Raw genomic sequence first — 23,383 nt, forward strand, 5'->3', positions numbered from 1 at the left:
TAAGAGAGGCATTTTTTAAAAAAGTAAAATCAGTACAGACTGAGGATACAGAATGACATGTAAGCATATCAGGCTTCCTGCCTTCTTTATCTCATTAAACATCTCCCACAAGTTCTGCACATTAGAAAAATAGGTCCTAAAGAATAATCCATTCCCACTTCAGTCATAGAAAATTAGATTTATCCTATAAAGTATGAAAAGCTCAAGATAACTTAAGCTTTCATGAGAATATAATTGATAAAAACTTTTATCCATCCCCCTTCACCTGCACATTCCTAGTCCACCCCACCATGGTATATGGTCAAAGCTTTGCCTAAGAGCAATAGGACATTCTTCCAAATCACCATTATATTTTGCACATAATTTCCTAAGTTAAAAAAATGCAGTTATTGTCCCTGGGCAAAGGGATCCCTATTGCAGAAGTTATCGCAAAGAACAGAACCAGAATCATTTAAGAGGGTTACATACTTTTTCTCTTTACTTTCATCTTTGTAGCTGATGCTGTAAAACCCATAATAAGAACTAGAGATATTTGCTGAATACTCTATCTTCATGGTATAATTGTGCCCTGCTAGAAGGGCTTCTGGAGCAATAATGGCGATTTGTTCATGATATGGATATTCCAAGATTTCAACTTGTTTTTCTTGGCTTGAAATTGACATGAAAGTCACTCTTGAAATATTATGACCTGTGCTATGAAGAATAATGTTCCATGTGGCCTGAAGAGCCTGAACTGAAATTGTCACAGAACCCCTGAATGTCATTGAAGTTAAGTTTGGGTGTAGGTCAAGTTCATAATGTTGTGGCATAATAGCAGTGGGAAGCCTCATTTGTGCCCATGGAAATAACTTCCCATTTGTTGCAAGTGGCTGAATTAGTTTCATTGATTGGTTTTTTTTATGGCAGCCTTCTTTGGTAAAAGTACATCTAGGCAGTAGGTAAATCACCATGATGACAGAAACAGCAACCACAATGACAAAAGCACAGAACACCAAGGTCCTTGCAGAGGGTACTGAACAAGCCCCATCTGCACTTTGCCTGTAGCCAGCTGCACTGTTCCGAAGGCCTGAGCTTCTGTTCATAAAAGACATGCCCAGCAGCTTTGCAGATGACTCATAATCCTCTTCGTCCTCATCCATCTCATGTTCACCGAGACCTCGCACCAGCAGTCGGGAACCCCGGGGCTCATATTCCACTTCATCAGGCTCTAATGGATGTAAACAAGGCTCTTTGGCTAAATCCACCACATCTGGTTCTTCCTCAAACATACTGTTTTCAATCATGTTCCTGGGAAGCTGAAGTCTATCTAAAAAGTCAAAACATAAAAACAAGGCACAAAGTTAGGGAAAAAAGCATGTAATACCATGTCTTCTAGCAAGGTCAAATCTAAGCTAAGATTTTTTTTAAATCACCAAGACTTGTTTCCATTTCACAGCTACTGAATTAAATAAGAAGCTTATAACATTCTTGAAACATCCATTAAAAAGCCAAGCATAAAAAAAAGTATGCCACAGCCATGAAACAAGAAGTTAAATAAACATTAATTCCAAAAAAGACAGCGGAGATTACATATTAATTTCCTTAACACATGCCTACTCAACTACCTGGGCCCCTGCCATGAGCTTGAAGAGGGCCTGCCTCTGGCTGAGTCTGTCCCCACAGAATGAGGCGTCAGTAGTATCAAAGGGATGTGACCACCAATAGTCCATGCCCTTCTTTCGGGGTTTGGGTACCTGCACTCCAGAACTCCTGCCCCAAAGGCTGCAAACTTGCTCCCATGACCTACACTGGTCTCATCTTTGAGTCCTCTTCTTCATAGGGAGTACAACAAACTGGTAGGCCTGTTTCTAATGTCAAAGGTGGCTAAGCAACAGGATATTGTTTCTCCCGAGGGAGGGATGTTCTTATACCATAGCAAACTTCCATACACAGGAGAGAATAAAAACATGACCTAAAACTCTAAAACTCAGATAAAAATACAATGCAGTCTATTTTACACACTTCCATAGCATTCAAAAGTAATACATATTCCTATTTGTAACTACTACACTACATATACGAGTGTTAGTATCTTGGGGTGAGGAAGTAATGGAAGCTTTTACAAAAAATTAAGAACTACCCCTCCAATTTGCTTAGAATAACTGAGAAAAAAGTCTCAAAAAGTAGAAGGGTAAATAATCCCATATATATATATATATATATATATATATATATATATATATATATATATACACACACATACACCAATAATTCTTAATTCTTAAGATTAGACTATTCAATGTTCTTCACTTAAAAATTATAAAACTTTATCCTGTAAGAGATTTCAAAAGTTATCAAATTGCAACCATCACTAACCCTTCTCTACCTGGTACTTTATACATATCATTTCTAATACTCACAACATTTCTATAAAGTGGCAAATATGATACTTTGGACATAAGAAAATAGAGAAACAAAAATGTGTTAATTTATTTTCATAGCCATACAACTATTTAAGTCATAAAACTGATATTGGAGCCCAGGTCTAAAATTTTGATTTCAAATTTCGGGCTCTTTCCATTATTTTATTGTATTTTTTTTCTCAAACTAGTTCAATAAAAGATGAGAGCTAGTGTGTGCAAAGCCCTTGGTTAAATAACCAGCACTGGGGGAATAAAAGATGAGCGCATGTACATAAATTATTAATTCTGTACCCGACAATGAAGTTGCTAAACACATTATTTCACCGCTAGCAGAACAAAGCTTATATTAAACTACTTAATATCTAGCTTAATGCAAAATGCTATGTACTTCGTGCTATTTAAAAAATAATGAAACACTGGTAATTCATAATTCATGAAATAATGATAAATACCAGGATAAAACTGACAGTTTTGTCACTCAAAGTGGTATGCTGACTGGACATAGTCACATCATTTTGTAATTTATTAGAAAAGCAGACTCTTATGTTCCTCTCTGAATATGAATTTCATTTAAACCCCCAGGTGACTTATATGCATGGAAGTTTGGGAAGCGTTGGTCTAAGCTGTTCCACGATTCCCGAGTATATTCTGGTCATCCCAGGCTGCCACTTCTCTGAGAATAAGTCAAGCTGCTCTGACATGCCACCCTCCAGGTGGCTCTCTCCTGTTCCCTCTGTGTGCATGGATCATTCCTTCTAACTCAGACTACCCAGGGAACACCTGCTCTTGTATAACTCAGCTTAACTTGCTACATTGTAAATCAAGAAAAGTTACATGCCTTTGTTTTTCCTTTTTCTTTATTACCTTTTCATTTTTTGGTTGAGACAGGGTCTCACTATGTAGTTCAGACTGGCCTGGAACTCAAGAGATTCTCCTGTCTCAGCTTCCCAAGTGCTGGGATTACAGGTATGCAGCACCACACCCAGCTTTTTATTACATTTTAAAAGTAAATTTTGTATCATTTTTTACCTTTGACTAACACGCAAATGCCAATAAGAATAACTTTTCCCACCTTCTTGCCGTTCTAAACTTTTAAAGTTATGCTACCTTAAATGTTTTCTATGAATGAGAGTTTAAATCATTTTCTAGGAGTGGATTTAGCAAGCCACCACCTATCTATCTTCTGCGAAAGGTCTGAAAATGAGAGTGGTTATAATATTCTGCTTTTGAGAATTTCATTTTCTAAGCTTCTTATAGTGTCTCAACTTCTTGTGATAAAGTCTGTTTGATAGTTAACTGTGTAAAAATACACTCTGTTTTTATTTAACAAATGTCTAAATAAGTCTAGGTAGAGTTTCAGCCTAATAATAGAACATTCCCGTCCCTGAATTCAAACCCCTCAAAACTTCCTTCTTCTTTCTTCTTTTTTGGTTCTGGGAATCGAACCCCGGGCTTCATGTAAGAATTGTTTTCAAGTTTGATTCTTCATCCATGTCCTGCTTAAGGTACAGTATATTCTACAGTTTGATCGTGTACCACCTTTTGTCTGTACTTCATCATCAAATCTTCTGACAAAGGCCTAGGTGCCTGCCAAAGTCAAAATAACTAACTTTTATTATTTAGTGCCCATTAGATTAATACTTATGTAGAATTTTAATCTTTCAGAAATTGTGTCCATCAAACCATCTGCTATATTTTACTTCATATTTGAATCATACTTTTTTGGTATTTACTATCATAGCAAGCTAAATACATCAAACCAGGGGAAACTAGTTTTATTACAAGTAGCTCATGAAGATTGTACTGTAAGCTTATTTAGAAAAAAATTGTGTTGGTTTGATTCTTAACTCAGCAAACTTTGAGTTTACCATAAATTGCAATGTAACACATTATCACTTTTGCTCTAATGGGATTTATTCCTACTGAAAGATAGTATCCTAAAAGAACAGGGCATTTGCTAAAACCTCTTAAATCCACATATACAAGCCATCTATAAGCCAAAATTCTGAGTTTTGAATAACATAGACCATGTGGTTCCAATCTAAGAGAATGAAGACATTTCTTTTCATCAGATACTGTGATCTAGTACTCCTTGATGCTGTTGGTGGACCAGTGCCAATTCACAAACTGTTACCCATCTGTGACAGGATACCTATATTTCTATGAGTATTCAACACTTAGCATTAAAAAGTGTACTGTAATTTGACAGAATAATTTTATGTCTCTCAAATTTCAAATTTAAAACTGCACTTATTTTTTGCACGTCTTTTTTCATTTTCTTTTTTTTTTTTGGTACTGGGGATCAAACTTGGGTCCTTGTGCTTGCAAGGCAGGTGGTGGAACCACTGGGCTAAATCCCCGGCCCTTTCCTTTCTCTAATGATGAATTTTTTAAATATGCTACAAAATTTCTGCAACAGACCAAAAAAAAATTTTTTTTATCAGCTAAGATAATAGGAGAAGCAATTGGTTAGGCCAGTGGTAGCAAACCTATGGCACATATGCTACAGGGGACTGTCTGTATCACTGAAAGCTCTAAAAAGGCTCGCCATCACTGGGTTAGACTGTCATTATACTGGCAATTCAGATAAAGTTTTCAATTATGACAGCAGCACTGGAAGTGAAGAGGAGGGAAAGACTGAAAATTATGTTAAAGAGGTAGAATGCATCGGAATTCATGCTCAGAGGCCAGGTGGACCAGTAGGGTGGTGAATTAGAGGGAGGTTGATGTCAACTTCTACACACTATAGAGTTGTCAACTCCTACACATTGTGCCTTTGATAACCAGAAGGACCGTCATTCACTGAGACTGAGAATATACAGGTCTTCATAGTCTCTCATTAGGAGGAAACGAAGGAGTGAAAATGAGGTTCTAAGGTGGCATTCGGTATGGGATATACAGTATTTGATACTGCTCAGTAGAAATGATTGATTAATAGCATATTATAGAGCCCAAGGACTCAATTTAGATGGAAGTTCAAATTCTGGCTCTATCAAAAACAGGTTACCTCTGTTAGTCACAATTTCCTTGCCTATAAATGTGGGCATTATTTTTCTGTAGGACTGTCATAAGGATTATGTTGTATGGGACTGGGGCTCAAAAGAAGGATGTAGGTAGAAGACTATGATTTTCAAATTATCTGCATACGTACACTTCAAACTATGTAGATGTGTGAGACCACTGAAAGAGAGAAGAATCAGAGAACATCAGATTGTAGGAGAGGAACAGAGAAAGAGGGGTAATAAGAATAAGACAGAATGGACTAGAAATAGGAAAAGGTTAAATCCTAGAAACCAAAAGAAGAATTTTTATAAAAAAGGAGTGATTGTTGGCATTAAATGTCTTAGAAAGGTCAAGTAAAATGAGGCAGATAGAGGACCCTACATTTGGCACCTAGGGAACCAATGACTTTTCTGAGGTACTTTCAATGGACAGGGAGTGGAAGCATCCTCCCAAAGAATGGAAAGTAAACAAGAGAAGGCAAGGGCTGCAGACTATTTCTTTAAGGTACACAGTTGTTCATCAGAGGCAAAACAGTCTATTGCCATAAAACCCTGAACGCACCCAATCTGGTCTGATCAAAGGAAAAACATAGGGTCAAACTAGAAGTATGAAGTAGAGGAAAGTTAAATCCGTGTGTGTGTGTGTGTGTGTGTGTGTGTGTGTGTGTGTGTGCGTGTGTGTGTGTGTGTGTGAGAGAGAGAGAGAGAGAGAGAGAACAACTTAAGCATGCATTTCTGAAGGAAAGGAAAAGTAAAGAAAGAAAATTTAAAGGTGGATGGGTAGGACAAAGGAAATTGTGGAAAAATATCCTAGCAGGATAGGGAATCACCAAGAACTCCAACAGAGGGATTAATCTTGATGGACACTAGGCATTCTTCCTGGATGCTGGACAGAGAGTGAAGACAGGGGAGGATCATGTCTATGGAGTGTGGATCAGCACAGAACCTATGTGTTCTCTGAGACAGGAGAAGCAAGGTCATCTGCCTAGGGAATGTAAAGGTAAACTGAAGAAAATAATACAGGACAAGTGCCATGGAGGAGGGTCAGGGAGTGGTAGCCAAAGAAAAACTATAGCTGAGACATTCAGGAAGCTCAGTGGAGTTTGTCAGGCCACCAGTTTCCATAAGCATCTTTAGCAGTATTTGCCGGAGCAGGTCTAAAAATAAAGAAAAAAATGTTAAAAAACTAAAAGTAAATTAAAAAGTAATACCGAAATTTAAAGTGAAAACATTTAAAAAGTAGAGGAAGAAAATTGTTATACATGTAGGGAGGATGTGGTGAGAAACCAAGGTTTAAATATACAGATGGTACTGGCAAGGGAGTGATTAATTGTGAGGTGTAATTTAGAAAACGGGCCAAAAAGAAAAGTCATGACATCAAGCATCATGAGCAACTTGAATTAAAAGGTGTAAACTTCCCACAGATTGTAATCCTTTTAAACTATTGCCACATTTTCAAAGAAAATGAAATAGGATGCATTTTCAAATTAACAAGCCAAAATAATTTTAAAACACGCTTAATCTAAATAAGTCTTCTATGGCAGATAACATTCCAACGAGGTCACAACAATAAAACATTACTTTTTCTCTGAAGCTCCTATGACATATTTACATAAGGCTAAAAAGGTCCAAGTATGAGACAGCATTCATATCTTCTAGATCATTTCCATGTGGAAACTTCATTAAATTTCCAAAATGATGGCTAATTATAAAATAAAATAACTATTTTCCTAATGAGAATCCTTTCCCATCAAAAGAGATTTTATTTTAAAGAAGTTTAAGCTTAATGGACAAAGAAAAGGGCTAGGATTCGAAACAGAAATGAATTTTTTTCTGCATAGGTTTAATCAGACAAAACATTATCCAACCTTCCCAATCCACACTCAAAACCTCTTCCCATTACTCACAGTATTCACGTTAAGTTACAAGTTTATATATCATTATCTCACCAAAATCTGAAGGGCAATCACTAACAGAGAACAAGTTTTGAAGGTGTATGTAACTAATCCCTTTAACATACTCTGTTGGGTTACACCTCAGTGTGTAAGCAGTGCCATAAAATACAAACACAAAAAGTCCTGCATAAAATATTACCTTACTCATTATGGGGAAATTTGATTTGGTTCTCATCCAGTTTGGTTTGCAATCAGAATGGTGGAGAATTGAGTTCATGAACTGAGGTACCACTGTATAATGTTTTTTAACAAACCATCTTTAACTGTCCTGTTAAGATGAATAAACAAGACCCTCACAAGATCCCATAATAAGGTCCTTTTCTCTTCTAGCTTCTTCCTATGGCCCAGCAGGTCTCCTTTTTTCAAAACAGAAGTGAATGGGTGGGGAACTGGGAATGAGAGGCAGGAAGATCACAAAGAAACAATTCCATCCATAAGCACCATAAGCTTATTTTATGGTTCTAAGAGATCAAGATTTACTCTTTCCTTTTAAGTTACCACTAAAGTTCACTTTTACACAATTAAAATTGTTTTGTAAAATTTCTACTTTCAATCTGACAGAGTAACTACCACCAAACAATTTCTTCTCTCCTAAACAACCATTAAACTCGATAAACGGTGCAACTGTTTCCATATATTGGAAAAAAGCAAGAATGCGACCTCTCAGAGAAGGAAAAGATGAGTTCATAATCACTGATTCCCTACACAGTACATTACAAAGGCCTCAGTTTAGGAGCAAAAGTCATACCCTAAGAACAGTGGTGGCGAACCTATGGCACACATGCCACAGCAGGCATGCAGAGCCCTCTCTGTGGGCACACGTGCCAAGTTGCCCCAGCAACCAAGTATTGGATAACAGCTGTTTTTTCTAAACTAAAACCTTAGTATTCAGGTTTAATTGCAGTGTTGGCACTTTACAATAAATAAGTGGGTTTTAGGTTGCAGTTTGGGCATTCAGTCTCTAAAAGGTTTGCCATCACTGCCCTAGAATAAGGCCTACTGCAGACTCCTATTAACAAAGCCCCAAACTATAATGAAATCCACAGGAGAAAAGGAATTTGACGGGGGCTGGGGATATAGCTCAGTGGTTCTGCTGCTTGCCTTGCAAGCATGAGGTCCCGAGTTCGGTCGCTGGTACCAAAAAAAAAAATAAAAAGGAATTTGAGAATGAATTGCTAAGTTAAAGGGGCTTTAGGGTCACCCTGGGCTTCCCACAGATCTGCCCTAACAAACAATGAAACTCAGCCTCCACAAGATGATCAGCCAGTCACTAAGCTGCCTACTAAAAAAAACAACATTCCACAGAGAAATTTTTCTTTAAAAAAAAAAAAAAATCTCTACATTACTATCTAATATGCAATTAGAAATTCCTAGGCATCCAATGAAACAAGAAAATGTGACCCATAAGAAAAGCTGGCATCAGAAATTAAGGTGGTCCAGATGTTGCATTTAGCAGAACCTTTACAGTAACTATTATAAATACGACATAAATATATCATAGATATATGAATATGTGACTAGATGGGACTCTCAGGAGAGAAACTGGGACTATTGCAGAATTAAAGGGTTCAAGACCCAAAATGAAAAAAAAAAAAAATTCACTGAATGGACCTAACAGCAGAAAAAAAAAAGAGTTCAAGAACTTGACAGATCATTAGTAAAAGGAATAATATTAAATTATTTATGAGTTGAGGGGGAAATGAAACATGTCAAATAAATGTATAAAACAGGATGTGAGATCATGTGTAAAATGTGAAGTGGTAGGACATTGACTATATACACAATTTAATATGTTAAGAATACATATTATTGGCCCCAGAGCAAATACTAAAAATACAATTTTTAAAAAGAAGTATAGCAAAAAATCTAATGGGGAAAATAGACCATTTAAAAATACTCAACCTACAAAGAAGTGGTATAGAACAAAAACAAAAGAGCCAAAATGGTGGACTTAGAACCAAAGATATAAATAATTACACTGATTACAAATAGATTCCAACTCTATGGCAGAGATTATCACATTGTGGTAAAAAAGCTAGACTACAAACATAACCAACTTATGTCCAAAAAATGCATTTTAAATTTAAAAACAGAGTAGAAAGAAATTTTATGACGATAAAAGGAGAAATCCAACAGGACCAGATCCAATCTTAAATATGTACATACCTGATAACAGTTTCAAAATACACTAAAAAATAAAATTCAAGAGAAAAAAACAACAACCATCCTCAGCCATAGCTGGAGAACTTATTACCTTTCTCTTCGTAATTGATTGGGTAAGTAGGCAACAAAAGAGAGTAAGGTCATAGAAGATACAAATAATATTACCAACCAATTTAATCTGACATCTATAGAACTTTAAAGCAAACGGTTATAAAATATATAAAAAACATTCATCAAAATAAAATAAAATAAAATAAATCTCAATAAACTCCAAAGGACTGAAATAGTAGTATTAGTGCTGGGAATTAAGCCTAGGGCCTGATGTATGCTTAAGCACAAGCTATATATTCCTAGCCCTTCAAATAGTCTTTTAGAGATGGTACTCTAATCACAATGACAACAACAACAAAAAAATCAACTGGGAAGTTAGGCAGACAATCTCTAGATGTTTGGAAAATAGAAACAAACTTCTAAATAACTGATAGGTAAAAGAAACCAAAAAGAATTTAGAAAATATTTGAAATGAATAGTAAAAACACACGTGTCAAAACGTTAAGAAACAGGCCGGGGATTTAGCTCAGTGGTGCCACCACCAGCCTCACAAGCACAAGGTCCAGAGTTTGATCCCCCCGCAAAAAAGTCAAGAAATTTATTGTGTAAATGCCAATACCAAAAAAAAGGTTTAAAAATATGTAGTATTTAACTTCCCACCAAAACAAAGTTAGAGAATAGCAAATTAAACTTAAGTAAGTAGAAGTGGTAATAAAGAACAGCAGAAATCAGTGAAACGGGAAACATAAATAATAGAAAAAGCAAAAACAATGCTTTTAGAGCACAAAAAGCAGGTTTTGCCTCTAAATCATATTCTTTCAGAAACTGGCCTAAAATTCTACATATATCAAATCCTGGTTGATCTCCAAGACCAATTTTTCTCCAAGTCTAGTTAGGTCCAGTAAAGGAAAAAAATTCAGAACAGGTTTGTGGGCTAGAAACAAAGATCTTCTTTAGCAAGTCTGTCTTATCTGTCTCTCTCAAGAATACCTGGCAAATAACAAAATTAGTGATTAATGCTAGTTATACCCAAGTTAAGAAAATACACATGCCCCCCAAACCACAGTAAAAAGACCTCATCTATCTCTGTATTTGGGTTTTTGTACTTTTTTTCTTAAAAAGTATAACCTCTTTAAAGTGTCTATTTAAAATTTTAACTGTATACTAATGAGCAGGAAAAAAATAAGGGCCTCATTTTTAAGCATCCTATTTAAAATTCTTACTTCATTTAGGCTAATCACAACTCTGAGGCTCATTCTGCAGAATTACTACCACCATCCTACAGTAGTTAAGGTCACAATGACATGAAATGAACCTCCACAGCTAGCACCTTCATCCTGCATCTGTGAGACCCAATGGTCAAACCTACATATAAACTAACTAAATCCATCCTTGGTTGTCAGCCATGCTCCCACAAATCCAAAAGTCACACACAACCATGCATAGTGTCTGCTCTGCTTCTTGTCTGTATGTAAGACCATTTACATTACAAATATCTTGGTTTCTTTCAAGCATGTGTGGCTCCTGTAGCCACTTCAGTTTTGTACCCCTCTTATACCCTTCTATTTCTTTTCAGGCCATAGGACTTTTTTTCCCCTCCCTCCTACTAATTGTACTACCTCAATGTAATTTTCCAAAACCTTTGGCTTCTTTCATCTCTTAGAAATCAATCCAACTGTTACTGGAAAAGCTATTTTACTCTGACATTTCTTCTCCTTTCCTTAAAGTTGTATGCCATAAAAATTAAGATGGTAACTCCTTTTCTAGGAAAAGAAAGCTAGAAGGACTACAATAAAGAAATGGTTAAACAGGCCAAAAAAAAAAAAAACCCAACTCAGTAAGATTACCACATATTACTGTAATTCACTCCCCCCCCCATGGTATCTAACTCCTAGGATAATCAAGGGAAAGCTTCACATTATCTGGTCGTCATTTTAAAGTAACCCTGCCAACTTAGAAGATCATCAGGTACAGGCTTGCTTCCTGGTGCCACTGCGCAGAGAGTTTGTTTACAATTAGACTGTGCAGTGTTAATTACGCCACTGCCCTGCCAATGTACCACAGAGGTTACAGGGAGACGTCGAAACAGCCGTTCCAGAATTATGAGTCACCTCACTCTCCCACCCTCCACATCATGAGCACTCTCAAGCCTGGAAGACGGAAATGACACACACTATTTGCCTGTGCAGCCTGTCACATTTAGGATGAAACACTGTATTCCAAAACCTGTACTATCTTATTTTCTAGAATAATGGGTATACTTTAATCCTGGTAACTTTGTGCTTATTAAAGAATTACAGTTTGAAGGAAAAGTTTTTTAAAAAATCTCAAGCCCTGGTCCTTCTAATGCACCCTGTGGGGCTGAGTCAGCAGGACCTAGTAAAACTTCAGTGATGATGGCATAGTCACTGTTTCATTTGTACTGGACAATGATTTTCAGAAAACTCACTACAATTCTTCTCAACACTGGTATATAATTTAAATCAAGAACAGTTGGCGAGGCATTAAATATAGTGAAAACTAGGAATTCTAATCATGGCTCTAATACTTGGTGTAAATCAGAATCTCAGTCTTCTCAACAATAAAATAAGGAAAACTGCTCTGTCTACTTACATTATCACAGGGATCAAATAAGGTAAGCAGGTCACAATATTTTACAAAATATTAAGTATTATATTAATGAGTTCAATGTGATTATGTTAAATTGTGTAGAAGCTTTAAAATCAGAAGTAAATAAACACATCTTTTACTTTTCAGCCAAGCATACTGTACTAGTATTTCTCTTCAAGATCATTAACATCATTTCCTCCCTCACATCTTTACTATAAGAGATAATGTTTACATGTCATTTGTAGCACATATTTACCAAACTATAACATTGGGTCAGTAAATTTTCCACCATCTTCAAATTTTCTACCACATTGTATTTACTGAGTCTAATCACAGCTGCTATTTTCTGTGGAGTTTTATAGTCCCATGAGAAAAAAAAAATCAACATTTAAGTGGTAGAAAGAAATAAAGAAAAGGAACTACTCACTCGTTTAATTTTGCAGCTATGAAGCACATTGTTAACTCTGAAGGAGAACATTTAATACGAAAAAGAGAAACCCCAATGACCAAAGAGAACATCTAACAGAAACATAACTGCAGCACATAAAGAATCCTTCTGTGAAATGCTTCACAAATATGAGCTTTAATATAAAGGATCAAGAAGAGGAACAAATAAACACCTGTTGTAACAGAAACCTTAAATGGAAAACAAGAGTAAAAAAAATGCAGAAGTCATTTCCTTCAGAAAAAATAAATTTTCTATCTCTACAAACAAGATAGAAGTTGATCTAATTTATGACTACTTAGATCTCTAAATTAACCAAAGTTCTTTATTGCTTCTGTAAGACATTTTCTGATGCCATGTACCCACTGAATGCTTTCAACTAAAGGGCTACTTACTGTCTAGACACCAGCACTTTTGGTCCCATCAGAGTAGTCATATTATCAAAAATTTGTTTTTGTTCTCAAACTGGTTTATGCTGACCAAAATTACAATTACGGTTATTAATAAATATTGCATTAAATGAAACTACATCAAAAAAATCCAATGAAAACTGAGGTTGTCAGAAAGACCCTACAAAGCTTAGTACTCAAAATAACACTGCTGCCAAATGAGGTATGAGCATGAAAAACATAGATGGGAGGGGAGGATGGGTGAGAAAGCATAATTCTAAAATTTCTACACCTAGCTTGGAAGTTTTCAATTTAAAGGAAAAAAACCCCAAGATTTGGAAATTATAGATGCATAATGGACAGCAGATACTGTATGTAAGAAGAAAGATGTACTTTAATCAGTGGACCTACATTTGGTCCATCAAAATCACCAGCTAAGTGTGCATATTTTGATTTGCAAATGAAATGTCAAGGGAATATGTATTCTTTTATGGTTTCCATTTTTAAGCTTTAGAAATGTTTCCTTAACATTATCTCAAACATAACATATCTAGCCCTGCAAAGTTACTCACTGATGAGTTTAAACCATAGATTCTTAAAATCATACCTTCCTAGAATATAAAGAAGTCATATATATATTTATATATATTTATATATATTTATATATATTTATATATTTATATATATTTATATATATTTATATATATATATATATTTTTTTTTTTTTTGGTACCAGGGATTGAACTCGGGTCCTTGCGCTTGCGAGGCAGGCGGCAGAACCACTGAGCTAAATCCCCAGCCCAAGTCCAAAATACATTTTGAGCAAGTATGTCAAAAGGAATTTATCCTGGAGTATGTATATACAGCATTGTTTCTTTTTTCTTTTTTTTTTTGGTACTGGGGATTGAACTCGCGGCCTTGCGCTTTCGAGGCAGGTGCCGGAACCACTGAGCTAAACCCCTGGTGCTATACAGCATTGTTTACATAGCAAAAATGGGGGGAAGCCTAATCAATTTTGTTATTAAGTATATGAGCCTGGATTCTCATTAAAAAAAAAAAAGATTTATTTAGCTCACAGTTTTAAAGCTTCTGAAGTCCAAGAGCAAAGCATCAGCTCTGTGAGGACCCCTCTGGCTGCATCACCTCATGGCAAATGACACCACAATGGCAGGAGCATGTGTAGAAAGAAGACGTCACATGTCTGACAGGAAGCAGAGTGAGAAGTGGGGACCTTGGCTCACTCTTTTTATAACAACCCTCTCCAGACAACTAACTCAGGGTTCCACGTAAGAGAGCTGCTTTCATACCTTCCAAGGCAGTGCCCAGTGTCTTAAGGCCCTCCCTGGAGGCCCCACCTCTTGAAGGCTCTGGCACCTCCTGCATCACCACACTGGGGACCAGGCTTCCAAACTATATCACAACCTAAGTGTTTAAAAACAGGGGATAGGTATGTTCAAATGCAATAAAATATTATACAGACATAAATAGCTTATATGAAAAGGTATTCAAATACAGTATATATACAGAAAAGCAGGTTTTAGAATTTTAAATATGTAAGTATTCAGCCAGGTGGATTCAACCTAAATAAAAAATATTAGCAGTGCTTATTTCTGAAAGGTGAACTTATGAGAATGGTTAGTGTTTTATTATGTCTTCCTTTTATACGTAAAAATTGGAAGAAACCTATCAAACATGTACAAATCATGTTTTAATTTGCTTAGATCTAGAGTTAAAAACTAATAAAAAAACCTATCAACATTGTTGGGCCCCTGGGTAGTGAAATCTGGAAACCTGGATACCACGATACAATTTACTATTACCCTCCCATAGACCTGTTATTAAGAATCTATACTGGCCATGTGACTTTTTGATCATTAAAATGAAGCAGAAAGGACACTGCAGAATTTCTAATCCTGGGCTTCAAGAGGTCTTACTACTTCTCTTTTACTGCCCTGACAGCCCCATGAGATGAAAGTTAGCTTACCTCCTTGTGGATGAGGAACCACGTGGAATGACAAGTCCAGCCAACAGCTAGTACCAACTGCCAGATAAGTGAGTGAAGCTACAGTAGACTATCCAGTTCCCTATCAAGCTGATAGCCACCTATGGCTGCAAAAAGGGCCCTTGGGGAAGATCAGTGGAAGAAACACTCAGCTAAACCCAATCTAACCTGTTGACTTAAAGAATCATGAGCAAATACAGTGGTTGCTGCTTTAAGTCATTAAGCTTTGTGATTAACAGTAGGTAATCCCTTTATTCCTCACATAGCGTCACTGTTAGTATTTTGGTGAAGTTTGGTGGCGGTTGTGCTTGTTGCTTGTTTTTTGTTTTTTGCTGGGAATTGAATCCAGGGCCTTGTTCACTCTACCACTGAGCTACAGTCCCAGTTCCTGTACTACTCTTACAGACCAATTTATCTCAAGACCAAACTGAAGTTATACTGTATATACGAGTTCCACAGTTCTGTGGCATCTTCAAAATGTAACACATGCAGGGCCTCATGGTTAGACTTCAACTCAGAAACATAAGGAAAGGCTGGAACACTTGGTAGTAGAACACTCTGCATTCTTTATACAAAAACTCCTGTGTGCAGCTGTGGGCTTTTTCCTCCTAAAAGCCCAAGCACTTTGATGTACATGATTTTATAGTTTCTCATTCCCTCATCAATGGATGTGAGGAAGTACAGGACCAAGTTAGACAGTGACAAAAGTAAAACTCAGATCACTGTCACCACCAGCACCTTATCACCATTGCAAATAATGATTATAAACAGAGACAGCACCATTCACTGGGGCTGTCCCATATGCTAACACTGGGTGAGCAGTACAGCAAGCACAGAAAAGTAGTTGAGAACCTTCCTGGAACCAGATGCTCTACTGCTTCCTGTGCTACCTTGAGCAAGCTACTTATCTTTCCAAGCTCAGTTTGTTCATCTGTTAAAAACAGGAATAGTATAGTATCTGTCCAAGGGAGTTATGAGAATTCAAGCATTTAGAACATATCCTAACATCTAGTTAGTGCTCAATAATTATTAGTTTCCTATATTATTTATCAGCCTTTTCTCTGTCATGCCTTTTAATCCTTATAACATTATACAGAGGGAGAAGACTTGGAGAGGTTAAAGAACTTTCTACTAAGTAACACAGCCATGTTCCAGGCCCACTTTTTTTTTTTTTTGGTACCGGGGACTGAACTTGGGACCTTGCGCTTGCAAGGCAGGCGGTAGAACCACTGAGCTAAATCCCTGGCCCCAAGCCCACAATTTTTTGATTACAAAATTTAAATCTTTCCCTATGACATGACATGATTTTGGGATTTAAAATAGCCCAGGAGGGTCGAATCACATTCCTAGTGTTAGAGAAATGTTATTTACGCAGCCTCCACGGCAAACTTGAGTTATACAGAGGCTCAGGACAGTCTCAGCCACATAAGAGATAAACACAATGACCACGAGTCAGACATTGACACTTTGGTTTCCACAGCTCTCTCAGCCAGGCACTCAGTAGGTATTCAAAAACTGTGGTCAATGTTGTCCACTAAAGTCATTGTATTAACTCTCCATCACAAGCAGTAAACAGGACTTTCTTTCCTCTTTCATAAAATTACAAAATTATTCAAATATAACAGTGTTCATTATATTAAAACTGTATTTTGCGGATAGAAACCTAGGCTTTTTAAAAGAAAACTGTTACTGCTATTTGAAAAAAACTTTTTTTAGAGAAGCTGTAATTCTATTACGTTTTATGGATAAAACAATTATCATTTGTTCAAAGATATCCAGCTGGTTAGTAAAAAAAAATGACCAGAACCAAACAGATTTTTCAAAAAATTTTTAAATGTTAACTTCTCTACAGGAAGATGGAAGCAAAATAATAGGTAAGTTTAGCCCAACGAACTGCAAAGTTTAGTTCTACCTAAATTCAGTTTGGTGATTCTGAGAACAACCCCTCTCCCAGACTCACAGGAAATGATTAGGCAACCTCAGAGAAGTTGTTTTTGTACCATTTTTTTTTTTAAGTGAGTTAATTTAAAATAATAGGGTATCTTAAAATTGTACAAGCACTCATCAATTAAAGCAAGTCTACATGATGTTACATGTTATTTCTGTATTCTGGATATTCTTATTCCCTTAAAAAGAAAAATGAGAACTCCATATTTAAAATGAATTTTTACTTTTAATAATAAATGAACTCTCAAGACTTTAAAGTCAAATCAGAAGAATAAAAATTTCTGCAGGAGACAAACTGAGGGTTCAAGACTGAGCAACAAACTTTCATACTGATCTCAGCCAAAACAGAGATAGAGCCAAGTGTTAGGCACATACACCTATAATCCCAGCCACTACTCTGTAAGGCCGAGGCAGGAAGATTACAAATTCAAGCCCAGACTGGACAATGTAACAGCTTAGCAAGACTCTATATTTCAAGGGCTGGGGATTTAGCTCAGTGGTTGCAAGCATAAGGTCCTGAGTTCGATTCCCAATACCAAAAAAAAAAAGACTCTATTTCAAAATAAACCATGAAAGGGTGGAGAATATAGCTCAGTCCAAAGGCTATGGGTTCAATTCCCAGTACTGAAAAAAAAAAGAAAAAAAATGTATTTTGAGAGAAATTTTTGACGTTGTGCTACAGATAATTTTTGAGAAAAATGTGTCTTCTTTTTCTTTTTCCCTTGTAGTACCAGTTTATCTCTGGTACAGTAAAATAAGGTACTTGGGATAAGAGATGATAATTTCTAACATAAAGGTTTTGTGCCTAAGTGAAGAAATTGTACTTAACGCACATCTGAAATTTGCTTTTATACTGCAAGCATCCCTAACAAATTTAAGAATTATCCTGTCTCTTACAAACACTAGTCTGAACACATGGTCATCATTGGGGAAAAAAAAATCAATGACTGCAATGTAGCTTGTTGGGACACAGAATTCACTGTCCTGGCTCAAAAGGACACTTATATGGGTAATGACGGCCCCAACCTTTTCTTCGGAATTTGGCCAGTTGGCCTAAAAAGCATTTTATTTATTTATTTATTTTTTGGTACTGGAGATCGAACTCAGGACCCTGTGCTTGCTAGGCAGGTGACAAAACCACTGAGCTAAATCCCCGGCCCCTGATTTTAATTAACAATTTATAGTTTATACCAAATCATATACTAAAATATACCAAATCATACACCTAAAAAATTGCATATTTTAATGTTGTTTAGTCACTGAACCAAATTTCACTCCAGCTATTTATTTTTCAGAGATTATGTAAATTCAACTGAAAGGCAATTTGATTATGATTCACAATATCAGCAGAAAACATTTCTACTTAAAATATTAATCTGATAAAGACAATTATGTAATTTGTGAATTAATATAGATTTCAAATATGTTGAAAATACACATATTTTTATTACTATCCTTGATATTAGAGCCATACGTAAGGCTTGCAGTTTGAAATACACAAGACATTTTCATGACCAAAAGTTGACCAGAAGTTTTCTTCTATCTTTCCATGTTCAGAAAAATCTCCAAATATTCAACTTTGGTAAGATACAAAAAATTATGGGGTTAAGACCAGCTAAATTAGTTTTTAAAAATTTAAAACTACAACCATACTGAAATAATATCTACTACATACATTTTCAAAAGCTGTTAAAAAGTCATTTTGTTGAGGCTGGGGTACAGCTCAGTGATACAATAGTTACCTAGTATGTACAGTTCATGGGCTTGAGTACCAGTACAAAACCAAAACAAAGACAGCAACAAAAAACATACTGTCTAACATAAATGGGTATAAGTTTTACCAAAAGTTAAAGATTTCAGCTAATTAATAAATTAGATAAATGTAATTATATGGCTATTTGGATGTACTAAAAATAAAATTTTGGTGGGTTATGAACCACACCAAAATAATCTCACTCCTATCACTTCCTCAATTCTACCCACAGAACACCTCATCAAAGTACAGAAATAGGTGCATTAAGTATAACTTAATTTTAAGGTGAAATAAAATCAACCTTGTAGAAACTATAGGGTCCAATATTATCACAACAGTCCTTAAAAGTGGAAGGAGGCAGCTGAAGAGATCAGAATGATGTAACAAAACAGAGTTCATTTGCCTTCCTCAGCTTTGAAGATGAATAAAAGGAACTCAGGAGGCAAAGAATGTGGGTCATCTCTAGAAGCCAGAAAAGTAAAGGAAATAGACCCTATCCACAGCCTATAAAAGGGACACAGCCCTGGCAAATCCTTGATTTCATCCTGGTAAGACGTGTGTCAGGTTCCTAACATACACTGTAGAACTACAGACAATGAATCTGTATTGCCTAAGTTTGTGATAATTCGTTACTGTGACAATGGAAAAGTATTAAGCTGGTACACACAGTATGCTCAACACAGCTCCCCTCCAGCACTTCAGTGTAGTTAGGAGCTACCCCAATTCAGCTGTGGCATTTCCAGTTACCCTTCGTGTAGCTATTAGGCAATTCAACTAACTTATGAAATACATGAAGAAAGCTATTCTGAGAAGATCCACTGAAATCTTTGGGGAAACTTAGTAAAGCCAAAGCACAAGAGTAGTTGTTGAATTAAGTGCGGGGAAACTAAAAGACTAGGGGCAAACTCTGAAAATCTACACAGATTTTGCACTCATTATTTCAAAGGTCTCCACATTTTCACTTTCACAGTGAACTATGGAGTCAAAACCTGGTGAAGCAATCCACATAGGGATGTCTGTTTTAATTTTGTTCTCTTTTCTTTCTCTGCTTTGCCCTGTGAGCAGGCTTCAGTTACAGAGTGGTGTGGCAGTGCCAATTAGGTGAAACTCCCATGAGTTCCATGCTTCCATGAAGAACTAGGAAAGTAGCCCTTGCAGGCTGTACAGTATTGAGGGAATGCCATGGGGGATAGAATCACAGAAGAGGGTCCCATGAATCTGTCTATGAACCCATGAAAGTTATAGAATAACCACTAAGCTACATATATGTATGACAAATGAAAACTAATATGGCAAAGTATATTCATTTCTTTTGCTGTTAAAATCAAACTACCACAAATTTGGGGGCTTAAAACAACACAGATTTGTTATCTTTCAGTTCTGGAGGTCAGAAGTCCAAAATGAATTGCACTAGGCCAAAATCAAGGTGTCACCAGTGCTCTGATGCTTCTGGAGACTCTAAGGAAAAATCCATTCCTTGTCTTTTCCAACTTCTAGAAACTGTGTACATTCCCTATGTCCCATTTCCATCTCCAAAACCAGTCGGAACCAAGTGAGTTTTTCTCACACTGCATTAATCTGTATCAGTGGTGGAGAACCTGAGGCATGTGTGCCCCAGCTGGCTGTTTGTTATTACTGAAAGCTCTAAAAAACTTGTCATCATTGCTCTGTTCTGACTTTTCTGTCTCCTTCCTTCACTTTTAAAGGCCTTTATGCCTAGACTGATCCACATATATAATTCTGAATAATGTCTTTTATAAAATTAAGATTTAGCTCAGTGGTTTCACCGCCTGCTGGGCAAACACAAGGACCCGAGTTCAATCCTGGGTACCAAAAAAAAGAGAAAAAAACCAGATTAACTGATCTCTTAACTGCAACCATAGTTTCCCTTTACTATGTAACTTAAAATATTCCTGGGACCCATGGATTATGACATAGTAGATATCCTTGGAAGGTATTACTCTACTATCCATACAAAAGCTAAAGGAACTGAATTGAGATTGAAATTGTTATTCAGAGAAGGAAAAACAAAACTCAAGTTCTGAACCTGAGCAGTCTGACTGCTGGCTAAAACAAGAATATGAACATTCTTTAGAGGACTAAAACAGGACCCAGAGTCCATACCACATGACAGTTACAATGTCCAGGATAAAATCCAAAATTATTTCACACACAGTATAAGGGACCAAGAAAATGTGAATAATTCTCAGTGAAAAGACAATCAACAGATAATGAAACTTTCACAGAAGTTTAAAGCTGTTATTACTATTCTGAGATGAAGAACATATTAAAATAAATGAGAATAATGTTCTTAGTAGTGGAATTTAGAAGACAAAATAAAAATTTTAAACTGAAAAAAACTAAAAAGATCAGAATGGTCTTAACAGCAGAATGGTGACAACAAAAAAAGTCAGTAAGGTTAAAGACAAAAAATTTTATATATTCAATTAGAAGATCATTGAGAAAAGATCAAGGCAAAAATGAAGACTACCTCTGTTACCTATAGCACAATATCAAAAAGACTAAAATATATATAGTTATAATCCCAGAAATATAGAAGAAAAACATTAGGGCAAAAAAAGTATCTGGAAAAACAATGCCCCAGAACTTTATAAATACAGTGGAAGACATAAATTACAGATTCAAGCCCAATGAATCTAAAAAAAACAAAACAAAACCCCAAAGTAAACCAAACCAAGACACAAAAATCAAACCAAGCCAAAACTAAAGAAAACTTCAAAACCACTAGGGAAAAAAGAAACCTCTGACATATTAATATACGGTAACAAAAATTCAAATTACCATAGATTCCTCAATAGAAAAATACTGCAAAGAGACTAGAAAATGATAGAACAATATCTTTGGTGTTTCTATAGAAAGAGGTTTTGTATTTTAAATATTAGGTCCCTATAAACATGTATCCAGAATATGAAGAATTTGTATCACTCTTTCCAATAAGACAATTAATAATCTAATTAAACAGATTGGGCAAAAGATTTGAACAGCAATTTCACAAAAGAAGATATACTAATGGGAAAAAAAATCATCAAAAGATAACTGCCAGTAGATGCCAAGGAAATAAAATTAGTACTACACTGAGATACCACTCTAAATCCATTAGATTGTCTAAAATTAAAAAGATTAACTATACTAAATTAGTAAGCACTCTCATATACTCCTGATGGCAATGTGAAATGGTACAACCAGTTTGGCTCTCTCTGAAAAAGTTAAAACACACAGCTACAAGATGGCTCAACTAAACAACTCATAAGGTATTTGCCCAAGGGGAACAAAGACAAATGTCTGCACAAAGATTTGGCCAGAGTATTCAAAGTAGCTTTATTTATACTAGCCCCAAACAAAACAAATGTCTGCAAAGTTGTAAACATATAAATTATGCTTCATCTACACAGTGGAATATCACTTAGTAATTTTTTAAAAAAGGAACTGATGTGCTGTGTGAAAGAAGGTAGAGCAAAAAGGGGGTACAGACATTTTCATTTAATGAACAACTTACACACCTGCAACTGGGTCGTTAAATGAGTTGGTCACTAAATGAGGACTGGTATACTGTATGTACACTACAATATTCAGAACAAAGAAATGCTCAAAGAAAACTCCAACTTGATGACTTTGCTTTTATTTGCATAACTCTTAATGAAGTACTGTACTGTAATGTACAACAGAACATAAAACTACAGTCCTGTATTGTACAGTACATCAGTAAAAATTACAGTACTGTATAAACATGATATTTTGTACCCCCAAAAAGACACTGGGGCTCTATAAACAAGATGTACAGAACTGAACAACAAAAAAATAAGGGTTATAAGTCCAAGCAGCGGGTCTTTAGTCTGAACAGCATGCCTCAGTCATAAGTCCAAACAGTCATTAAACAAGGAATGTCTGTACCATGATTCCATTCTACAAAACCTATATAATTCCAATACAGGTATATATATACACACACACAATTCTAGAAAATACAAGCTCATATATGACAGAAGGCAGATCAGTGGTTGACCAAGGAGGAGTACAAAGGATGGGTGGATTGTAAAGTTTTTCTTTTTGTTTTGCCTTGACTTTACGTTTAGAAAATATAACACCAAGGGCTGGGGATTTAGCTCAGTGGTTCCACCGCCTACCTCGCAAGCCCAAGGTCCCAAGTTTGATCCCCGGTACCAAAAAAAAAAAAAAAAAAAAAATACAACACCAAGAGCAGAGACACTTAACATTTCAATTCTCTGATTTGAGAGGGTTATTCATTTGAACAATTAGTACACATTTACATGCCAGACTCCAGGTCTTTGTTCCATAATTACTTTCAGTCCACTCGCACAAAGGAACCACAAAAGGTCTTCATTCAGTGTAAAAGCATTTTTGGTAGTTACTACCAACACCAGAAAAGTGAAGGGCTAATTCTTATTATGGTAGTAGGTATTGTGAATAAATGGGTTAAGGTGGGTAGGTGGGTAGGTATATCATCTACTTTTCCAGAACTCTAGTTTGATCGGCGGAATCTATATGTACATTCTAGGATATACATGTTTAAATTTGGTCACAGTTTACCATGTGTTATATTTTGGGAGGAAGGGGAAGAAAGACAGTTTTAGGGTAGTTGCTGATACTTAAACTTTGAACGTTATGACTCCAATAATCTCTCT

General features: G+C 36.0%; 1 protein-coding gene across 3 annotated transcripts in view; it reads right to left on the reverse strand.

Annotated features, from left to right (window-relative positions):
- Positions 1-23,383, reverse strand: part of Lnpep (leucyl and cystinyl aminopeptidase) — a 93,095-nt gene that overhangs the window by 54,276 nt on the left and 15,436 nt on the right. For 2 of the 3 annotated variants that reach the window (XM_087180904.1, XM_087180906.1), the window contains 2 exons: positions 14,325-14,439; positions 469-1,306 (listed from right to left, as the gene is read on the reverse strand). In XM_087180904.1, coding sequence (XP_087037030.1) covers positions 469-1,306; positions 14,325-14,400 — 914 coding nt within the window. In that variant the 5' untranslated portion in view covers positions 14,401-14,439. The remainder of the gene's footprint in view (positions 1-468; positions 1,307-14,324; positions 14,440-23,383) is intronic. The other variant, XM_087180907.1, reaches the window with a different exon arrangement.

This window comes from Heterocephalus glaber, unplaced genomic scaffold (genome assembly GCF_053883595.1).
Source record: "Heterocephalus glaber isolate CG9 unplaced genomic scaffold, H.glaber_assembly_v1.0 deba00001465, whole genome shotgun sequence".
NCBI lineage: Eukaryota > Metazoa > Chordata > Mammalia > Rodentia > Bathyergidae > Heterocephalus > Heterocephalus glaber.